General features: G+C 39.9%; 2 protein-coding genes across 7 annotated transcripts; both read right to left on the bottom strand.

The window, feature by feature from the left end:
* Window positions 1-930: 930 nt before the first annotated feature.
* On the bottom strand, window positions 931-13559 carry LOC133268999 (thiamine transporter 2-like). Of its 5 annotated transcripts, XM_061452940.1 has the most exons (8): window positions 8438-8961; window positions 8263-8325; window positions 7251-7327; window positions 5982-6135; window positions 4005-4821; window positions 2612-2804; window positions 1996-2137; window positions 931-1183 (listed from the first exon to the last, which is right to left on the bottom strand). In XM_061452940.1, exons 3-8 carry the CDS (start codon window positions 7271-7273, stop codon window positions 1061-1063), a joined length of 1452 nt encoding a protein of 483 aa, XP_061308924.1. In that variant the 5' UTR covers window positions 7274-7327; window positions 8263-8325; window positions 8438-8961; the 3' UTR covers window positions 931-1060. The 5 variants fall into 5 exon arrangements, with proteins under 5 accessions (XP_061308924.1, XP_061308925.1, XP_061308923.1 ...); XM_061452941.1 differs by lacking the exons at window positions 8263-8325; window positions 8438-8961 and adding an exon at window positions 13536-13559; XM_061452939.1 differs by lacking the exon at window positions 7251-7327 and having other exon boundaries at window positions 8438-8963.
* On the bottom strand, window positions 10536-20802 carry LOC133269000 (thiamine transporter 2-like). Of its 2 annotated transcripts, none has more exons than XM_061452944.1 (6): window positions 20239-20802; window positions 17588-17785; window positions 16430-17246; window positions 14689-14881; window positions 13536-13677; window positions 10536-12296 (listed from the first exon to the last, which is right to left on the bottom strand). In XM_061452944.1, exons 2-6 carry the CDS (start codon window positions 17735-17737, stop codon window positions 12210-12212), a joined length of 1389 nt encoding a protein of 462 aa, XP_061308928.1. In that variant the 5' UTR covers window positions 17738-17785; window positions 20239-20802; the 3' UTR covers window positions 10536-12209. The 2 variants fall into 2 exon arrangements, with proteins under 2 accessions (XP_061308928.1, XP_061308927.1); XM_061452943.1 differs by having other exon boundaries at window positions 17588-17753.
* Between the last annotated feature and the right edge of the window lie 410 nt (window positions 20803-21212).

Raw genomic sequence — 21212 nt, 5'->3', positions numbered from 1 at the left:
TGATGCTCAGGTGCTGCAGGTTGGACTTATTTAATGGCTGCAGACTCCTAAGCACCATGTTGAAACAAATGCTAAGGCAAGAGATAAATTTGCAAAGGACCAAATTTAGTCAGAATTCCTGAAAAAGAATTGTGAATAAGATGCAAGTATTTTGCTCTTTTGAAGGAAAAACTTACTGGGGCATAAAGGCAAGCTCAAGCAGCTTTTAAAATTATGTTTTTACAGGAATTAATGACTTTGGGGAAACATCGGTTTACTTCTGACTCTTGGCAAATCTGTAAGTTGTGGTAAAGACAATGTAATTTGCTGCTGTCTGATACAGTTGACTCCAAAGTGGGCAGTAGGAATCAGTAGGAAAAATAGTACCTAACTAGCTTTAGTTAAATAACACAACTAGAAGTTTAGATATAAGACTGCCTTGGAAAGAAATTGAAATGTCTCTCCATGGTATAAAATAATCTAGTTTGGGAGGGGTTTTGTTTCTGAAGGTAAGTGTGGGTTGGTCATGGCATTTATCAGACCTAATTAATACATAGGCCTATCAGGACAGACACTAAAAAGGAAGGTTAGTGTTTTGTATTTGTGCATCCCCAACAAAGTTATAGGACAGCTGTTACTGCATCAGTAGCAGTATATCTGTATATAGTGGCATGTTTGACGAGGCCTTGGGTGATATGGTTTAGTGTGAGGTGTTCCTGCCCATGGCAGGGGGGTTGGAACTTGATGATCTTAAGGTCCTTTCCAACCCTAACTATTCTATGGTTCTATGTTTTCCTTACGTTCTTGTAACTTCACATTTATGAGGAGTGCACTGTCTCTGTGCAACCTGAAATGACTGCATTTGGCTGTAAACTGAAGTGGCAGTATTGCTATGCTATGCGGTGTTGCAGTAATCCACCTTGGAACACACAGAAGTAGCATCTTTTGGAAAAACAAACAAAACCAACTGGTTTATTGCTATTTAACTTGCTTTAAAAATGTGTGTCATGACTTCCAGCTGAAAAAGTTCAGATGATGCCACCTTCTGCACTGTAGCTTGCAACCATTCCTTTTGTCTCTGTTAATGATCACTGCTTTCACCAACCACATTGGTATTTCTGCAGTTGAGGGCAATCATGGTGTATATGCTTCTGATTAGGAAAATTCCAGCTATGAATGTGAAGTAGCTGCCATAAATGAGAAACTGAGCAATGGCAGTGGGGAAGAAAGATAAGGAAAAATTAAAAACTACTTCTACTCTTAGGTAGTAACTTAAGAGTGTCCCTCTGCTGCTGCCTTCCCTTCCATGCTACCCACACCCCAAAATGATCCCATCTTGAAAGGATTCAAGAAGTCTGGATGCTTGACTTCATACTTTAGGAAGTCTGTGGCTGTAAAATGAGAGGAGGGTACTGTACTATGTGCTTCCTCTCCCCACGTCAGTTAAGGGAGGAGGACAGCTATCCTGCACTTCTTGGCTCTTCTCTGAAAAGATGGAAACTAAAGATTTGAACCTCATTCTGTACACAAGTTTAAACTTCATATTTAGAAATTGAATGGGAAATTGTGAGATCACTAACTTCTCAGAATTACAGTAACTTAAATGTGCATCCATGGAAACAATGTATCTTAGAATTACCCTAGTAATAAATCTGTAGGTTGCCTTTCAGCTTGCTTCCTGCTTCTGTTGGGATATTCTGGCAGTAAATATGTGAATTTGAAGCCTTTGAAGAAATGAACAAAACAAAAACAATAGTGAGTAATAGGTGGTGGTCTTTCCCTTCTGCTCTATGAAAACACTCTTAAAATTATTAGAGAAAAGCAAAATTAGCAGGACTGGGGGACAACTAGGTTGCAGTAGCTACTGCCAGTGCACTTCAGATGAACCTGTTTTTCAAGTGAGTAACTGCCCTAAGCTAGGACATAACCCAGTATATTACCAATGGCTAATAGTGGAGTAGAACCCTCTTTTGGAAGAAGGGAGAGGAACTGAGCAGCACAAGTAATGTAGCTTACCTGAGTGCTGATACCAAGTCCCAGACCTTTTGAATCTACTACAAGAACAGTTAAAATTGTCTGAATCACCAGTGCAACGAAGTTGTTAAAGCCAAACATCAAAGCATAGCGCTCCATGCTTAGATTGACGGCAATCTGAAACCTGAAAATGAATGTGCAGGAGAACAAAATCACGGAGAACAAATACATCTGCAGTTTTACTTATGGGAGGAAGTTTGGGAATAATTTAATGTGCACGGTGAATTCTTCAAAGGACAAAGCCTTAGCTATTAAGCTTCAACAGCACCATTTTGGCAGAAACCTGGCTTCGGTGCTTTTGTGCATCCTACTTATCTTGAGTGGATATTTTAGTTTAAGACTTGTGCATGATCATTTAGAGAGTACTTGTACATAGATCATTAGAGAACTAGGTGTAGGATAAGATTGTTTCTGACTTGGAATAACCTGTTGTAATAGGTCATAAATATAAGCATAATTTTTATAAGCTGGAAATATGTGCTGCTGTCATGACCCATTTAAAAAATTTATTTCTATGAAAGCTTTCAATAAAATTCAGGTAAATTTGAAACTGTGACACTGATTTAAATGAATTAAAACAGTTGTGTCTTATACTTACGTTGCTATTGTTATAAGGAGTATATAACATGCTTTAAAGACAAGGTAACCAGCATAACATGCCCAGATGTTATCAGTAAAGTGCATGAGAAACAGAGAACCAGCATCCATTGCAGAGAAAATTCCCAAAGCCAGTTCTCCAGAAAGATCCCAGTTTACTTTGACATATCCAACTGCCATGGATGTTGCAGAACCTAAAAATGTAAAAGTAGTAATTGGAACTCTGAAACTTTATCCTTCTAAAACCATTGCATAACTGTGTAAATGGATCACACCAGGAGCTCTGGTGACTGTTACAGTTGCAATGGGCTTTGGTAATGGTGTGGTTTGTATTTTCTGCTAGTGGTGTGGGAGACTTCTGTTGGTTTGGGTGTTTTTCTCCTTGCTTACAGAGCCTGCACAAACTGTAGTCCTCTTGAGAAAGTGCCTCATGCCTAAGGCTGGGGGCAGCGGTGCACAGTCTATTATTGCTTTGTTTTTTGACAACTGTGAGCAGAGAGAACAATCCTACCAACCATTTTCTGCCAAAATATAAATGGACTTTTTCCTTCATGGAAAGATCTTTATGAAAAGAAAATCTGTTGCACTCCATGCTTGCTTTTTTTTTTTTAATCTATATATTTTTATTATTTTTCAATGAAAATGTAATTGTAGTTTTTGATAAATTTATGAACTGCATTTCTCAATGCCTTATTGACCTTCACATATAGTAAAAAACTTGACTGTAATATGGTATAAAAGAGCTCCAGGCCTTGAATCATTTTCTGGTTTTTCATGGGGCTTTTTTTGTTTTGTTTTCAGTTGTGGTTTTTGTGGTTTGTGAGTTTTTGGGTTTGCTGGGATTTTTGTAATCTCTGCTTTCCCAGTGTCTCCAATCCTGAGGCATTGATCAGGATACAGATGCAGTCACAGTATATTTATTTGTTCAGGAGCACTTACCCTGAAGTGATCTTTAGTTAACAGTCTTAAACAGACTATCTAGAGCAGAGTAGCTGTTAATATGCTCTTATAATTCTTAAACCACCCAGCTTAAATTATATTTGAGGGAGGCATATGAAAGGTGTCATTGCACAGGGTTTTTGAAGTGTTTACTTTGGGTTAAATTCATGGTCTAAACAGCTGTGATCTTAAACACTTAAAATGCTTTGGCGGAATAAGGCTCCCTTAAGAAAGGAAAGCTTATCTCTATATATTTAAGATTAGTTTCAAAGACTCCACTGATAAAGTTGTAGACCAAAAGCACAATGTGCACACTGTTTTGGGTATTATATATTGGAGGTTGTTGCTGTTGACCTTGGCCCTATTAGAAGAGATAGAAAGGTATGAATGACATTGCTGAAGAATACCATCAGCACAGGACAGGTTAGAAGTAATTGGTAATGATCTTTACTTACCTAGAAAAGTTGCAATTGCTTCAACAGCTCCGTTGTACACCGCAGAGCTGTGAGAGGGGGCTCTGAAGTCCCACAGCACTTGGATATAATTCAGGACCTGGTTAAAGCCTGCTGTAGCCAGAGCCCACCACAGGGACCAGTAGAGAAGTTTCCTAGAGCTGTAGCAATCCCTCAAGTCCTTGCTCAGCTGCACCAGAACCCTGAGCACATGATTCTGTGGCTTGGCATTACCAGCCTGCTGTTCAGGGGCTGGTCCCACGTCAGCAGATGGAGAGCTCTTGTCCTCTTGACAGCTCAGTGGCCTGTCGGAGCTGACCGTAGCCACTGTTTTATGTGTTCCTGGGAGAGCTTCTGCGATCCGTTTCCTGTGGAAGAACATACTCTTCTGGGGCATTGGGAGGAAGAGCGAACACAGGAATGCCAGGGACACAGAAGCCAAAGTAATGGCGTTAAGGTGAAAGTAGGATACATCTGCTAAGGAAACCAGCAGCTGTCCCAGCACAGCACCAGTGGTGGCTGCAACCAGAGTGATACTTCTGCAATAGCTCGTCACTCTCTGATAGTGATCAGTGCTGACAACACTGTAGATGTAGGCGTAATAGGCGACCTCGGTGGCTGTCACCATCCCGTAGAAGAATTCCACTATCTGCATGGCCACCACTCCACGTGCGAAGAGGAGCAAAAGCCACGTGACGATAAAGCTGATGCCTTGGAGGAGGAGGACAGGCTTGTAGCGCATATAGTCTGTAATGAGGAAGACTGGGAGAAGGAGTGCAAGATAGGAGTATGTCCAAACTGGGAAAACCTGGTTTGTAACCTAGAAGATAACAAAAGAAGACTTTTCTTTCTTTTTTCTACTAAATTAATTTGAAATGTTTCTGAGGCTTTTTGATCATGGTGTTGAAGGATCACAGTTGTAACAGGAAACACTGGATTGTGTGAATTGTGCAGGCTTAAATTGCCTTGGGGTTGGACTAGGGGATCTCCAGAGGTCCCTTCCAACCCTAATGATTCTGTGAGTCTTTGAATCTGTAAGCAAATTATGAAACTGTAAATGAGCTCCTTCAGGAGGCAAACACAGTAATGCTAGGCTCCACTAATAGGTAGATTGGCTGAAAAATAATTCCAGTAAAAGCCTATTTTTCTGCCTTAATATTTGCTACTGCACATCAGGAATTACTGTTCTTCATATTAGCTGTATGTGGGTGAACCAATCTTGTCTTTTCTAATTATACCATAGCTCCATGACTCAGCTACTTGTTAACGATGCCCACTGTTGTGGGGAAGTGTACACCCAAGGCAGTCAGTGCTGAACAGAGGAACAGAGCAAAGGCAACTTGAAGCACAAGGTCTTGTCCAAAAAAAAAAAACAAACCCCAAAACCCCACACAAACAACAAAACCCACCAAAACAAAAACCCACCACCAACAATAAACCTCCCCCCCCAAAAAAAAACAAACAAAACAAACACCCCAGCAGGTAAACAGACAAAAAAAACCCAAACCCTACAGCTTTTTAAAGTATGAATCTGGCCCCACAGGCTAATGAATGTATAGGGCAGCCCTGTAATGTAGGTAGCAATCCAACAGCTCATCTGGGGAAGTCCCCTTGGTTATCATTTGCAATCACTGTGTCATTGTCAGTGTAATCCATTCTGTGGTAAGTATAAATAAGTCTTAGTGTTGCCCCTCTTCTGAGGTTCTAGGCTGAGAGGAGCCAGTTGACCTGACTTTGCTGAAAATATCAGTTTCTTGAACAACCATAATAGTGGCTTCAAAGTCTTAAGAATGTAGGGACTTCAGTTTTGACTTTCTGCAAGAGAGGGGACTCCTTAATCTTTTCCAGAAGCATCTTACATATGAGTTTCCACATAAAATATACCTGTATTACTGAACACTTCATCTTGCCTTCAGTTATTGGTATGCAAGTAAGAGTTAATGCTTTAAGCATTTAATTATTACTTAAAAGAATAGTTACTTCTTCAATTGTTAGGTTTTTGTCTGGTCCAGTTAGATAAGGAGTGAGAAAAGATTCTGATGGCCTCATCGTGGAGAAGAATCCATTTGCACATATGATCAGTGTGGGATTAATCCAGCTGCGGCCTACGGCTCCCTTCCAGCAATACATAGTCCTAAACAAAGAAAGAAAAAATAGAGCACAACAGGAATTTTATAAAGATTCTCTTCACAGTTGTTAAAAACTCATTTGCAAGTTTACTTTTAAACTGTCCTTACCCACAGCCCTGCTGAAGCCATAACCAGCAGCTTACTCTGGGCTTGGCAGATGGCTGGCAATGGTGGGGGCTGTCGGGAATGGTGACCCAGAGTTCTTGCTGGTATGCAAACATGACCATAATCCAGTTATCTTGCTTTCTAAATAGTGGGCAGCCTGGACCATGTCCAGCTCTCCTGCACAGCAGCAGGCTGCACATGGGGATCTCATCTCAGGTAGGGATGCCTTGAGGTTAAGAAATTCCTTGCCGCAACAAATTATGGATAAATGATTAATAGCACATTAACTTTGAAATCTTAATTAAGTGGTATAAAGGCTTGCTGTGAATATATAATCCTTTAGACATAGCTGTTGACCAAATCTGGGACTAGGATTGAATCTAGCTGCACTTAGCCTCTTTCTAAGGAGGAATTGATAAAGCAAGAAGGTCCTTCCTGAATCTTGCACCTCAGTGGGAGGTATCACTGACGGTTTTGTTCTACCATGCCCTCTTACGCAGTAAATAATCAAACGTACTTTGCTAGTGAGTCTTGTAAAACCACTGTCACATTTACCATTGAAATTAAAGTATGTTCTTGCCTCTTGTGAGTGAAGTGCATGACACCGTCTGTGACACCCAGTTCTGCTAATGTTTCTCTCACTAAACCTGCCAGTGATTACAGATGCAGCTTGTAAATGAACAACTTGGATCAAAGTGCATTGGTGGCAGTAAGCTCCAGCCTTTGTATTGTCTACCAAAGGTTGTTTTTAGTGACAGAATTGAGTGGATGTATCGTAGTGAAAGGATGAAGTTCCATTACAATCTCACTTCTGAATGAGTGAAACTGTGAGATTAAGGTTCTATGTCAGCATGCTCAAGAAGACTTTTTCTTTTTTTTTTGTTTTTGGTTAATTTGCAGCCTGAGAGCCAAGTGGAACAATAGAAGTACAAGCCTTTCTGCAGACCATAAAAAGCCACCAGTCAGCTTGCAACCCATTTTAAGCTCAGTTTCTTCAAAATGCTTTAATATTTACCATATTTCTTGCACTTTAGTCATTTTAGTGGGGAAAGAAAGATACAGAAACTATCTGCTCATGGTACCTGCTCAGTCCTAGAAAAAAAGAATATTGACTTCATTTTTGAAAGTAATGATCAAAAGGAAAAGTGGGATTTGTTTCTTCACAGTAGTTGGCTGCAAAAAGAAGTCTAAAGAGATTAGGGGTTGGGGTTTCTAAAGCTTATTTTGCTTGTTTTGCCTTAGAAAGTCAATTCCACTGTTCCTGGAAAGCAAGCAAAACAATGTTCTGAAACATAACAGAATGAAAGCAACACATTGATATTTAATCAAGCTGTTACAAGCTATTCCTTTTAAATAGCAGAATTTTTTACATCAGACACTTTCATAAGTGCTTATACTTGCACTGTGTGATTGTATTTATTAAAACTTAGCATAAATAGTATGTTGTTAAGGCAGTATTTCTGTGACCTCAGAGGAATGTTACAAAAACCAGTCTGAACCTTAAAACTTTATTTTAAATTATTGCCTCTAATTACCATCTTTCTCTTACAAATTGCTGCATATAGAATCATAGAATAGTTAGGGTTGGAAAGGACCTTAAGATCATTTAGCTCCAACACCTGTGCCATGGGCAGGGACACCTCACATTAAACTATGTTACCCAAAGCTCTGTCCAACCTGGCCTTGAACGCTGCCAGGGATGAAGCATTCACAGCTTCCCTGGGCAACCCATTCCAGTGCCTCACCACCCTAACAGGAAAGAATTTCCTTCTTATATCCAGTCTAAACTTCCCCTGTTTAAGTTTTAACCCGTTACCCCTTGTCCTGTCACTACAGTCCCTAATGAATACAGCCTATACTATCTTTAGATCTGCTTTGAAATATTTTGATAGCTACCTCTTCAAAATAAAACTACATTAAAACCTGGACTTATCAGTAACATCAGCATAATCTTGCATTACTTGCAAATGCACTGAGAACATGAGTGGCCAGCATGCTTCCAAATAACTCCAAAAGTAACGAATTACCTGTCAAAGCTGCGGCTGTGGTGCATTTCCTGTGGATTCATGTGCAGTTTCTTCCTAGGATGACTTCTGTCTTTTGGAAGAGAAGTCAGAAACCACCCTTCAGGATTGCAGGTAGTAAGAAATTTCTGCCTGTTTCTTAAAAGTTCATTCTAGACTTCATAAAATGTTAACAGACTTTATATAATAATAATTCAACAGAGTTCTTGCTTGCAGAATTTATCCATGAAGATTGCAGGGGAAGCTTTTTCCTTTACAGGTTTTGTCAGCAAACTAATCTAATTTTTAGATAAAGCTTTAAGACTCACAGTGGCTAATGATTAATACAAACTGACATAGCAGGAATGCAATCATGATTGCATTTCTGTGTTACTGAATACCTTTAAAAGCTTTGGACTCTGATTCATGGGTAAAACGCAGCATCCATTTTACAGTTCGGGCTCACCCTGACCTACTCCTGTGCATAGTGTGGTGGCCTCTGGGCTCATGGGGTCTTTTCTATCCGTCCTGGCTTTGCTGGGGATGAGGGGAGGTAGGACATCCAACAACTCATACTATTAGTTGCCCAGGAATTGGTTCCATATAAGGACCAATCTGTCATTTAAGAGTAAATTGACAAGAAGATGAGCTTCTAAGTCTATCCTCTAGGCTGAAAAAGTCAAACCTGAAGTACTTCAGAAAAATGCTGCTGCTTTGCTTTCCTTAACTCAGTGATTATTTATTTTTAATTTAATTATTCTATTGTATTTTTTTTAATTGTTTTTCTTAGGCTGGGCTCCCTACACCTTCCGCTGTTTGTCAGAGGGCAGAGTTAACTGTGAAGCCTGTTGTTGGAGTGGGTATTGACAGTGGGAGCATGCTGTGGCACAAGGGGCTCTGTATACTATTCAGAGCAGCTCTGTGAGCTGAACAGAGCCTGGTCTTGTTCTACAGGTGGGGAAAGCTCTCACACCACTTGGAGTGGGTAGTGCAACCAGGCAGGCAGTGTTCAGAGAAGCCAGGCTTGCCTCTGCATTTCTTTACCAGTGATTACAGAGAAAGGGAAAGAACCAGTGAGAAGATGCTGCTGGGTAGGTCTACTGGACTGCTGAAAGGTGGCTGCTGACTAGCATTTCTCTGGTAACCTGTGTGGTGCTGGGTTAATACCTTCTTGCTTTGAATGCAAAGATACAATTTGTTTGCTGCCTTGTTGGCCAGAACTGGGCTTATCAGCTCGCTGGACTGTACCTTCATAGAAGACTAGTGCCCAAACCTACCAGTGTTTCAAAGGTAGGTAGTGTTGTGTTGAAAGGGGGGTGTAGCTATGGGGAGCGATGTGCTTGGCTTTGGTTTTTCATATTTGCGTGGAGTCCATTAGTATGCTGAGAGAAAGATAAAGAGTGAATGCTAAAACCTTCAAGGACAGGTGGATTGGTTCAGTTTCCTTTTCCTACAGAACTAGGGCCTGTGGTTCCAGCCTTATAACCTGCTTAGCCTCAACTACTTCCACTTCAAAGAGTGTAAGTAGAAGAATACACAGGTAGATGTGTGCATCTTACTGTTTTGGATGAAGTCTCTGGTCCCTGGGTTAACACTGATTCACAGCTGAAAACGTGGGGTAACATAAGGTCTTACCGTTCTCTTCTGCTTCCAATGTGTTATGTCCTTCATAACACTTTGAAGAGCTGTCATCTTCCTTTTCTATTCCCCCAGTGCTCCAAAGTCCCAACCTCGGAATCTTTCTTTTGGAAATTCAAGAGAATAGGAATAGAGTTTTTTTCTTTTCTTTCTTTTTTTTTTTTTTTAAGTCTTATCTGTTTTACAAAAAGTACTTTCTACATCTGCAAAACACATACATTGTGTCTACTTGGTTCCTTTGCTCCTTACTGGCATCCCATGTACATGGAAGGCAGTGAGTTCTGACCAGTTCAGAACGGAGGAATTTTTATTGTTATTTCTACCAACTTTTCTAGATTCTTTCCTGCAGCTTATTATTGCCTTTTTTTTTTCTTTTTTGAGATGTGACACAGAAATATTTGTTAACTTTCTGTACCAAAGGCAGTTTGAGACTGTGGAGCTGGACATACCATGTTCTTTTTCATTGAAACAAAGTCTAGTTAGATTCTAGTCCAGGACTAGTACCTAATTCTTGAACTAAATGCCTCAAGAGCATTTAGTAGTAGTAATCTGGGTGACATGGTTTAGTGGGAGATGTCCCTGCCCATGGCAGGAGGGTTGGAACTAGATGATCTCAAGGTCCTTTCCAACCCTAACTATTCTATGACTCTATGATTCTAAGAGAAGATTCCTACTCACAAGAAAAAGTGAAATAAAACAGTCTTTGCTCTACTGGACTTTGTCCTTGTTTCTTCAATCAGGAATATCATGCCCTTGATTTTGCAGTAATAAAAGATACTTACTACTCAGTGGAGACTAAGTAAATCTGCTTTTACAGCTGTTCTGCTTAGAAGCAGTTTATAACAGAGAGTGCCCACGCAAAACACGATAGTAAACTAAAAGCCTAGAAAATTAGCTGGGTTCATTTTGTCAAGTCATACTGATTGTTCTTATTACTTGAAACAAATTGATTCTCTCCTGTCTGTTTTCACCTCTGGACAGTTTGTCTAGTTGCAGTATATGACAACTGTATGAAAAGCACATAGGTCTGTAGAAATGATAGCTTGTGTGTCTACAGGAATAATATTATTCTTTAAATGTCAAGTAGCATCTATTTTTATTAGAAGTAGGTATTGGAAGCTAGAAGCAAATAGCAGTACAGAAATAACTTCAACATATGGATATAATTTATATTAAACTAGGCATTCACTATGCAAACTCATTTATAGCCCCTTTTTTCTTCTCCTGGACTAACTGTCCTTTGTGCTGGACTAAATTAGCTGTAGGACTTGAAGCTTCTTGATAAATTCTGAGATGCTGATCCTGCCAAATCCTTGAACAAAATCAATGGACCTCCTTCATTTGGCACTCAAAAGCACATATGATGCTAGCTTTTCGCTTCAGTTATAAATTTTCTTTTGATGTTTGTGTTAATCTGGAGCTTTCCTGTGCAGAATAAGCTGAATTTCTCCACAATGTATTTCTCTGGTTTTAGTCTGTATTACTCAGTCCTTTTTTGATTTTTTTTTTTCTTTTGCTGTTGAAATGGGAAGACACTCAGTCTTGAATTTAATTTTACTGGAAGCACAAGGAAAGGAGGAAGGGGTTTCATTTTGTTTTGACTCTGAAGTTTTTTCATTCTGGATTGAGATTGTACTGAGTCCATAGCAGTGTTTAGGTCGTGGCTTTCAAGTGTGGGCTGAGCAGTGTTTTAGTGAAACTTCTCAGATAGGTTGTGCAAACCCTGCTTTTCTGAACCCTTGTGTGCAAAATGCCTGCTTCTGACATGGGCTTTTAAATTAGAAGGGAGGAGCCTGTCATCAAATTGCCTGTAGTTAGGAAAGAATATAATGATGCAAGTACAGCCCCTTCTTCCTTGGTTCCTTGGTGGGGAGATAGACCCCTTAACTTTCTTGCATAAGCAAAGGTGCATGGAAGCAGCTTGCCAACACCATATACAAGAGCTAGAATAAGCAAGGCAGGGTTAACTCTAATCTCTGCCATTGTGCACAGTGCAATGCCAAGATGGTTGCTCTATCCTTGTATGTAAATAACTTCTATCAAGCTATTTGTAAGCAAGTAAATAAGAACCTAAAGCAACTTATCTTTTTCTTCTTGGCACAGTGCTATTATGATGATCTCTTAGCTGGCATATGTTGTAATAGAATGCTGTAATGATTCAGCATAGCTTTTCAGGGCTGTGTTGTACATTCATCTTGCACTGCTGTTCCCTGCATGCTGCAGCAGAAACTTCTCCTGCTAGGGTATGGCCATGTGAGGTTGTCTGCCTGACTCATACAGCCATGTTATATAGCCAGCTACAGTTGCTCTTCATAAGATCTTGTTATTTTCCTTTAGCATTTGCTTGAGACAAGTGTGCAAATGCTTCTGATCAAGAAAATTCCACTTATGACTGCAAAGTAGCTGCCATAAATTAAAAACTGGGAGGGGGAGAGAAAAAGACAAAGGAATTAATGAAAAACACATTAGGGAAACATTGCTGGTTTTTTTTGTTGTTGTTTTTTTTTTGTTGTTTTTTTTTTTTTTGAGATGTCAAGCACTCTTTTGTTTACCTGTGTTCTGGCACACTTTTTTTATGCTCAAGTTTTTACTTTGTGATTAAGCAAAATCTTAGCTTTTCCAGCAAACAGCAGATCTTTGAGGAATAGAGAACTGCCCCTTGCTTCCATTCTTATGCCTCTTAATTAACATCAGGGGGTAAAGGATAGGAACAGGATTTTTTTCTATTTGTGCAAAATCTAGAAGTAGCTTCATTACCCGTGGTCATGAATATTGCAAGTGACTTTTGATCAGTGTTTCCAACAACAGAGGCAAGGCTATTTATGAAGTCTTCATATTCCTGTCCTTAATTTCAAAGTTTTGGTTTTAGTGTTTAATTCAATCTTTAATTTTTTAAAATTACTTCTGCCTTCACTGTGTGGAATATCTGAATAGCTTTAGTCTTCTTCCATAGAGTAGGAAGCTGCCTCAGCTGAGATCGCATTTAAGAAAGTGCTGAAGTCGGTACATTTCACTTCATTCTGACATGAGTGGAATTGGGCTGACTGAAGTTAGGGACACTTTTGAGGTACCATATCCCACCCCAACTTAAGTGCGCAAGCTATGGGCAAGACACTTTATTATTCACATTGAGATACAGACCAGGTTTGCTTCTGCTCTGGAACGAGAAGGCAGGTGTCCTTCCTTTTCACATGAGCTGAAATTAATTCATTAATCTAGGCTGTGTTTCACAGCCTTGAACTTTCCTAACAACATGTAGCCATGTTGATTCTACATCTAAGAAAATCAGAGGATGCTATTCAGTGTCCTATTAATTAGCAATCTGATCAGATAGCAGTGCCTCATTATTTATTCTCTGCTGTATTTGCCTTTGAATAGTTAAAGACCAGTATCTGTAATCCTAAATATTGCACTAAAAGTTGAAAGGGAATAATTATGGTAGGCATGAGGGAAAAGCAAGATGTATAGATTTCTATAGAAGAAAGAGGGAATTAAATTGTCCTTTGGAATAGCAATTTCTTTCTTGGTAAGCTTTTGAAAATTAAGTAAATTAAGTTAAATTAATTAAATTACTATTAACTTACTTCCTGTTTACTTAATCAAAATTAAGTAAATTAATTTTTAATTAAGTAAACAGGAAGTAAGTTAATAACACTTACCTGAATCACTATGTCCAGTCCCAGGCCTCTTGAATCCACAATAACTACTGTAAGAATGGTCTGAATCACCAGTGCAATAAAGTTGTTGAATCCAAACACCAAGGCATAACGTTCCATGCTCAGGTTGACTGCGATCTGGAACCTAATATGAGACTGGCATATCAATTACTTCACACTGGGTGGAAAGCTGTTGCCTTCCATTTACTTGATGAAGGGAAACGATTCAAGCAGATGATATATGGAGGACAGAGTAAATGATGTTTCATTTGTTTGTAGAATGGACTGAAATGGTTCAGGTGTGATCCACTATAATGTACTAACAACCACCAAAATGAAAATAGAAGATTCACTTGGTTTCATTCAAGATAGATAGGCATAATCTTGTAATGCATTTCAGTATAGCAGGTTTTTCAAAAGTTGTCTGAATAATTTGGGGTTTTGACATATGCATCTGGCATTTTTGTTACCAAAATAGTATGGTATGTCTAAAGATGTTCCAATCAATAAAATAACTGGTGTAATAAAAATGTGTTATATTTATTACACAGATTAAATATAATATTTGTTATTCTATTTTCATATTTCTGACAACAAAATAGCTTGCTCTCCTAAGAGATATTGTCTGAGTTTATCTAATGTTCTCCTTTTATTCCTGCTTTACATCATAATATTATTAAGGATTCTATGTGTAAACCTACGCTGGGAAACACTATGCCAAACACTTTCTTGCATTCTTGTTTGCAGCATGGTAAAAGTGTATCAGCAAGGTGGTTGAGATATCAGGGGATCTTAAAGGATGGTTGTCAAAGAATTCTTGTCTCTACTGTTCAATTTGCATCTTTCATGTCAGGAAGGAGGAAAATAGTGTATATGTTTTGCTCTTACTATTGCCTTTAGTAATAAAGATATGTTGTACCTTGTTTAGTTTCTACCTGGTAAATGTTCAATGTCCTTTTGGTAGTTTTTCTTTCGTGGGTATTTAGAAAAACAAAATCTACATAACTAGACATTTAAGTGTCCTTGTCTTTACCTAATCAGTTATGTCCAGCATTAGATCAGCTACCTCTGAGTAAAAGGAGGGATGCCCAAAGCAAATCTGAAGCACTGTTAGTATTCTGTGTGCAACGGCAGCACTGTAAGGTTTTATACTTACGTTGCTATTGTTATGAGGAGCATATAGCATGCTTTGAAAATGAGATAGCCAGCGTAACATGCCCAAATGTTGGTAGTGAAGTGCATGAGAAGCAGAGAAACAGCATCTATTGTAGAGAAGACCCCTAAGGCCAGTTCTCCAAAAAGGTCCCAATTAATTTTCATGTATTGTACTGTGAAAGATGTTACTGAGCCTAGAAAAAGAGAAGAAAACATGTAAATGTTGTATCTGTTCTATAGTATATATCTCCAAATCTTGCCACTCATGCCAAAAGGCGATGCTGAATAATAGAGTAGTTCTGAAGTGTTTTGAAAGCACTTCTAATTACTTCTGAAGTCATGCAGGTGACTGGTCATTTTTAGATAACTGCATAAATTAAGTCTTTGCCATTCCATTCTTTATATTTTATTCCACTTCACATGATAAACTGTTATGTAGAAGGATTCATTATTTAGCTGTCTCTACCCAGCCTATATTTCTAGAGAGAGAATCAGGGACACAGTTTGGAGCTCAAGAAGAACAATTCTTCCAGCTTGTACTTTATAAGTAAGCTAGTAAACCTTCTTGTTTAATAGTTTAGCTCTGTGCAGCTCATAAAGGGGCTAAGTGGTCAGAAAAGGGAGTTTTGTGTGATACCAACTGAGTTTATTCAGGGAACTGAGGATTGACAGTTTGCTTTTGGTGGGCCTGCTATAAAGGTGTTGAGCTGTTGAGAAAGGAAGCACCTGACTGTTCATCTTAGGAGCCTCTTGGAATTTGAAAACTTCTGCACCTCTGCAATGAGAAATAAATGATTCCATGAGAGAAAGGAATTCATCAAGGAGCAGACACTTCAGGAGTTAAGTGCTTCTAATTCATGATTCAGTTGGTCTATTTTGTTGCCTACTTCAAGACAAGAGTAATTTTTAATCTTTGAAGTATCTGTTTCTCCTTGATAACTGTAATGACTAGTTATGATATAGATGTGTTTATTTTTTTCCCTGGTGGATCACACCCCATTGTCTTGTGCAAGTTGTTTACAGCAGCACAATAGAATATGAGAAACACTGCCAATTCAGGGTGGTATATTCTGATGTTACCTTTCAATAACATCACTTTGCTTGCCTGGTGTGGGCATCTGCTTCCAGAGCAAAAGTGTAATGATTAATGTCAGTAACAATGAATTCAATAAATTCTTTTCCTGCAAATCTCTGTATCCTGGAATAATGAAAATTCCTTTTTTTGGTCATGCTGCATAAGAGTATTTAACTGGAAAAAGATCTTAGTGTGAAAGGGTTATGTTGTTTTTTCTGTAAAAAAAAAACAACAACAACTGCAAATAATGAAAAAATTCTCATCTGTATAAACTGGTACCATTGTTATGAAAGCTGTGTGATACTTTGTCTGGGAGCAAAGAAACACCCAACAACCTCATTCAAAGAAAGATGGGTGTCCCTGAGTGGATTTAGCACCTGAATGTGAGTCTGTGTGACTTGTACATGTTCTTCATACTGGTAGGATAAAGTTGGGTGTTCCAGTTTGTCCCAGTCCTAAAACTGAAAAAAAACACCCCAAACCAAACCAACCAAAACAACAAGCATAGCTTTCATTTGAACGATTTTGTACCTCAACGACCTAGGTCTTGAATGCAGAATGCATACACTGACTTCCTGGAGTGTAAGCGATGGAATGTCCTTTAAAAGTGTTCTGAAGTAAAACGTTAGAGACTGGTTTTATGATAGATGCTTAGACACTGACTTACTCAGAAAAGTTGCAATTGCTTCAACAGCTCCGTTGTACACCGCAGAGCTGTGAGAGGGGGCTCTGAAGTCCCACAGCACTTGGATATAATTCAGGACCTGGTTAAAGCCTGCTGTAGCCAGAGCCCACCACAGGGACCAGTAGAGAAGTTTTCTAGAGCTGTAACAATCCCTCAAGTCCTTGCTCAGCTGCACCAGAACCCTGAGCACATGATTCTGTGGCTTGGCATTACCAGCCTGCTGTTCAGGGGCTGGTCCCACGTCAGCAGATGGAGAGCTCTTGTCCTCTTGACAGCTCAGTGGCCTGTCGGAGCTGACCGTAGCCACTGTTTTATGTGTTCCTGGGAGAGCTTCTGCGATCCGTTTCCTGTGGAAGAACATACTCTTCTGGGGCATTGGGAGGAAGAGCGAACACAGGAATGCCAGGGACACAGAAGCCAAAGTAATGGCGTTAAGGTGGAAGTAGGATACATCTGCTAAGGAAACCAGCAGCTGTCCCAGCACAGCACCAGTGGTGGCTGCAACCAGAGTGATACTTCTGCAATAGCTCGTCACTCTCTGATAGTGATCAGTGCTGACAACACTGTAGATGTAGGCGTAATAGGCGACCTCGGTGGCTGTCACCATCCCGTAGAAGAATTCCACTATCTGCATGGCCACCACTCCACGTGCGAAGAGGAGCAAAAGCCACGTGACGATAAAGCTGATGCCTTGGAGGAGGAGGACAGGCTTGTAGCGCATATAGTCTGTAATGAGGAAGACTGGGAGAAGGAGTGCAAGATAGGAGTATGTCCAAACTGGGAAAACCTGGTTTGTAACCTAGAAGAGGGAATATATGTTTTGTTATTCTTGAGGAAATGAAACTCATCTTTAAAAGATTATGTAGGAGCAAGCTTTTGCTCTGAAGGAATTAATAAAACATATATCTGCACTAAAGCAACATGTGATTGTTGAGCGGGCAAATGGATCTTAAATCTCTTAAATGGATCTTTTATTTATATTATCTGCTGCAAGCTGTAACCTACCAAAACTGGTTGCAGTTGTGGGGTTTTTTTGTTGTTTGTGTTCTTCTTCTTCTCTTTTTTTTTTAATCTTATAAAAAATTGTTTCAAGTTTTACTTTTCTATTTTTCTGCTCTGTACATGAGAGTAAAACCATACCTCATCTGTGGTCAGGTTTTTCTCTGGTCCTGTTAGATACGGTGTTAGGAAAGGTTCTGATGGTTTCAGCATGGAGAGGAATCCGTAGAGGCAGAGAATCAGGGTGGGAAAAGTCCAGGTGTTGCTTTCCTCCTGCTTCCAGCAGTCCATGGCCTCTGCAGGGAAGCTGAGGAGGAAGTTTTAGAAGGATGATGCTGCCTATGCAAGTGTCTTGTAACTGATTTTGATTTTGTGGTCTCTAATGCTCAGGGATGCTCTTTAGAGGCTGGAATTTGGAAAACATTTTTCTTCATGATGTTAAAGTGAACAGCTTTTCCTTACATTTGTCTGCTTTGTCTTTGTAGGTAGAGTATAAAGAATGGTTTGGGATATCTTTAACTGGGAGATAAACCTTGCTGTCATTCAACCTGCACTGACTAAGCTAACCACAGGAAAAGCCTTTCTAGACAAAAGTTGCTGAAGACAGCTGAGCACTGAAATTTCACTTGGCACCGTGACAAGTACCTTGTTGAATGCCAAGTAACTAGTTCACCCCCTAGATGTGTATTGTTTTGCTGTTATGGATAGCTGGTAACTTTACAGCCTAACAGATGAGAGTCACTAATAAATATAGAAAGGACGTCAAGCCATATCCTAAGGTGGAATTAACTGTGTCAGAAGTGCAGTTTGATACAGACATTCTATTTTCAATCTATCTATAAAAGAAGTCACTGAAGATAATAGTTCACTCTAAAAGCAAATGAAGCAGATATTTTGTTCTTGTATCTAGCCAAGACTGATGGAATAAATTAAACTTTGCAATTCTGCTGTACAGAGCCCAAAGAGAAGTCAAAATGAGTGTAATTGGGGGTATGCGAAGGAACCAGTAAGTTATACTCCATGTTCATGTTTGTATAGGCAATGTCAAGAGTCTAAATGTGTACAATTTACCTTTTGGAGTGGTCTGGAGGTTGCTTGTTTTTCTCCAATTTTTTTTTTTTTCCTTTTCTTTAGTTTCTGTAAAAGCTGAAGAAAGATCTCTCCAAAAACAGTCCCAAAAAATCCCATACCTGTTGGCTATGTCACTCCAGATTGGATGGGCAGAGGATCATTTTATAGGTTGTGATACATAATGTATAAGGCAGCAGGCATTATGCATCTTCTTTTCTAACTTCACTCCATGGTGCATATTTTTCTAATGGCCTGATGCACTAAGAAATGGGTGCAGATCAAAGGGAATTTGAATTATTTAATTTTTTGCATAACGGCTGAAATCACTGACATGTCATGGTTTACAGCAGCAATAAACTTAATGCAGTTCTGCAGTGTGAACCACTAGAGGGCAAACTGATCCCAGAGAAGGAAAAACGTGCATGAGAAGAATGTGAGACGCAGAGCGCTCAAAGAAAGAAGTGTTTATGTTCCTCTTTCCTCCCCAGTTGTAATAGCTTCTGCTGCAAGCATGGCTTTGGCAGGACCAGTTTTGGCCCTGCCCAGGATAATACTCACTTAGTCATAGTAACATCCTCTTTCACATGATAATCATTAAAGTGTTACAGTACCCTAACACATCATGTGAATGCTTCATGTGGTACTGACAGGTTCTGAGAAAGGCATCAAGAAGAGGGGGGATGAAGTGCATCTGTAGCACTGTAATGAAGAATATTTGTACAAGTTAGCTCTGTGACCTATCCAGGTTATATTTTGTCCTTCCCAGCCTAGATTCTCCACTCCAGTCTTGGATCTTGCCATGTTTGCTCTCCCCCTGCTAGTCTGTGTGACTCAAAGGCAGCAGGTCTCACGGATCCTTTCAAAATGTCTTGAGCCCTGGGAGGTGAGTATGGCATACTGCTGTATTCCCAGGGCTCACAGGGTGCTGTGTGCTGCACCTCTGATTCTGTCCATCTGTGCCAGGGCTGTGTCATTGCATATAGTAATTTCTGTTTTGAGCTATATAGAGAAAAACTCAAGGTGTGCCCTGGTCACTGCAACCCTCCAGTCTCAGCATGTGTTGTTTGGGGTTTTCTGCTGGACATGTAACTCTAGCCTGTAGATACACTCCGAGGCAGCTGTGTTAGGTTGCAAGGTAAGTCAGATGAGAAGTTTGCCACTCAATTTAAGCAGCTGTGCAGGAAAAACCTGCCGCTGGTGTTGAGCTTGGAAATGAGGTGGGCTGAGGGCTGTCTTGGGGAGTGGGAGGTGCGTGCTGCTTCATCCACAGCAAGGTGAGTGCTTGCCTTAGATCCCAGCCCTTTGCCATCAGTGAAGGGCTCTATTGCAGACTCGCCTCTACCAGCTGCTGGTATAGTTGATGCTTTCTGCGTTCATAACTAAAAACCTCTGACAACAAGAACTGTACCTCAGCGCTTAAGGTGGAGGAATCCAACTTGCTCCCCGTCAACTACCCCTTATAATTGATTTGTCTTTTATAAATCTAGATTTTTCTTAACTTTTGGAGAGATGATGGGATGTCTTGGTGTCATTCAGCAGCAAAGCAGTCCTCTGTTTCTTTTTCCCCCCACCAATTTTTGGGTAGTATTGGAGCTGTCAGCTCTTTCCCCACACAGCCTGACCCAGCCCCCCAGTTCCCCACCAGATTGCTCTCTTCTTTCCTCCCTCTTTCCCTTATTGTTGCAGGATTTTTGATTTTTGAAGTTCATATATAGTCATACCTTGTCTGCTGAAGCTCTTCCTTTCTTACTTCCAAGGGAGAGGTTCCCTTTTAGTATTTCCAGCTTTTCTCCTGGCTGTCCTGTGTGTATTACAGCTACTGGACTCTATTTGGTTTTTGTGCCTTTCCTGTTCTTCTGGAATTCCAGCTTGCTCTGATGACACCTCCTTTGAAAACATTTCCAGCTGGCTTGCTTTCAGCATCCTTAAAGGAACAGCCAGATAATCCTGCCCTGTCCTGGCCCAAAGGCAGCAGTAGATTGAAACACACAGTACTGTTTGTTGTTTGGCTGGCAGAAAACCAATAAAGCTCATCCTGTTCACAAATAATTTTGGATCTATCTGACATAGGGTAAGTGGCTTGAGACCCACCTGTGCTTCAAATTGGTCTGTATTAAAGCAGAACAGTAGTTATGTGTGGGCAATGACAGATGAGAGAGAACAACTACCAGTGTTGTAAGATATAAATGTTTCCCCACTAAATATATGGGTTTTCATACCATTCTGGCAGGTTTTAAAAGTAAAACCCTCTGCTCTTCTTCCCAAGGACTGTTTTTTGTTAGCAAATTTCTCAGATCTTTCTACTGAAGATGGAGATGGCCCTATACTCACCTGCAGAATAGCCTGTGGGACTCACAACAGTTAAGTATACTATCTTAAATGTATAGATTTGCACAAAAAGTAGAATCATTGAATCAACTAGGTTGGAAAAGGCCTTTAAGATAATCAAGTCTAAGTGTGTACCTACAAATCTAGATCCACTCCCACCCTGGTCCTACAACATTTAGGTCTGGAATAAGGGATATAATACATGTTTGGGCAATGCGCTCAAGATGTATGAGCAGCATGCAGCTGTGGCAAAGAAAGCCAACAGGATGCTGGGTTACATCAACAAGGCATCACCAGCAGTGATAAAGATGCCATTATTCCACTCTACTCACCACTTTTCAGGCCACACCTGGGACAGTGTGTTCAA

This window comes from Pezoporus flaviventris, unplaced genomic scaffold, assembly GCF_033815535.1.
Source record: "Pezoporus flaviventris isolate CSIRO_AGI_PZ_B2104156 unplaced genomic scaffold, CSIRO_AGI_Pfla_v1 ptg000013l, whole genome shotgun sequence".
Lineage (NCBI taxonomy): Eukaryota > Metazoa > Chordata > Aves > Psittaciformes > Psittacidae > Pezoporus > Pezoporus flaviventris.
Note: the sequence above shows the minus strand (reverse complement) of the source record. Positions and strands in the feature narration are given on the sequence as shown.

What these genes read in the sequence shown, in the direction of transcription:
- LOC133268999 (XM_061452939.1), bottom strand. Translation starts at nt 8,303, where the DNA reads ATGAATCCACAGGAAATGCACCACAGCCGCAGCTTTGACAG. An exon ending in AGCAATTGCAACTTTTCTAG is followed by an intron (nt 2,805 to 4,004) that starts GTAAGTAAAGAT and finishes TTACATTTTTAG; the next exon opens with GTTCTGCAACATCCATGGCA. An exon ending in GACTTGGTATCAGCACTCAG is followed by an intron (nt 1,184 to 1,995) that starts GTAAGCTACATT and finishes GCCATTGCTCAG; the next exon opens with TTTCTCATTTATGGCAGCTA.
- LOC133269000 (XM_061452944.1), bottom strand. Translation starts at nt 17,737, where the DNA reads ATGGACTGCTGGAAGCAGGAGGAAAGCAACACCTGGACTTTTCCCACC. An exon ending in AAAACCTGACCACAGATGAG is followed by an intron (nt 17,247 to 17,587) that starts GTATGGTTTTAC and finishes TCCCTCTTCTAG; the next exon opens with GTTACAAACCAGGTTTTCCC. An exon ending in CTCCTCATAACAATAGCAAC is followed by an intron (nt 13,678 to 14,688) that starts GTAAGTATAAAA and finishes GTCTCATATTAG; the next exon opens with GTTCCAGATCGCAGTCAACC.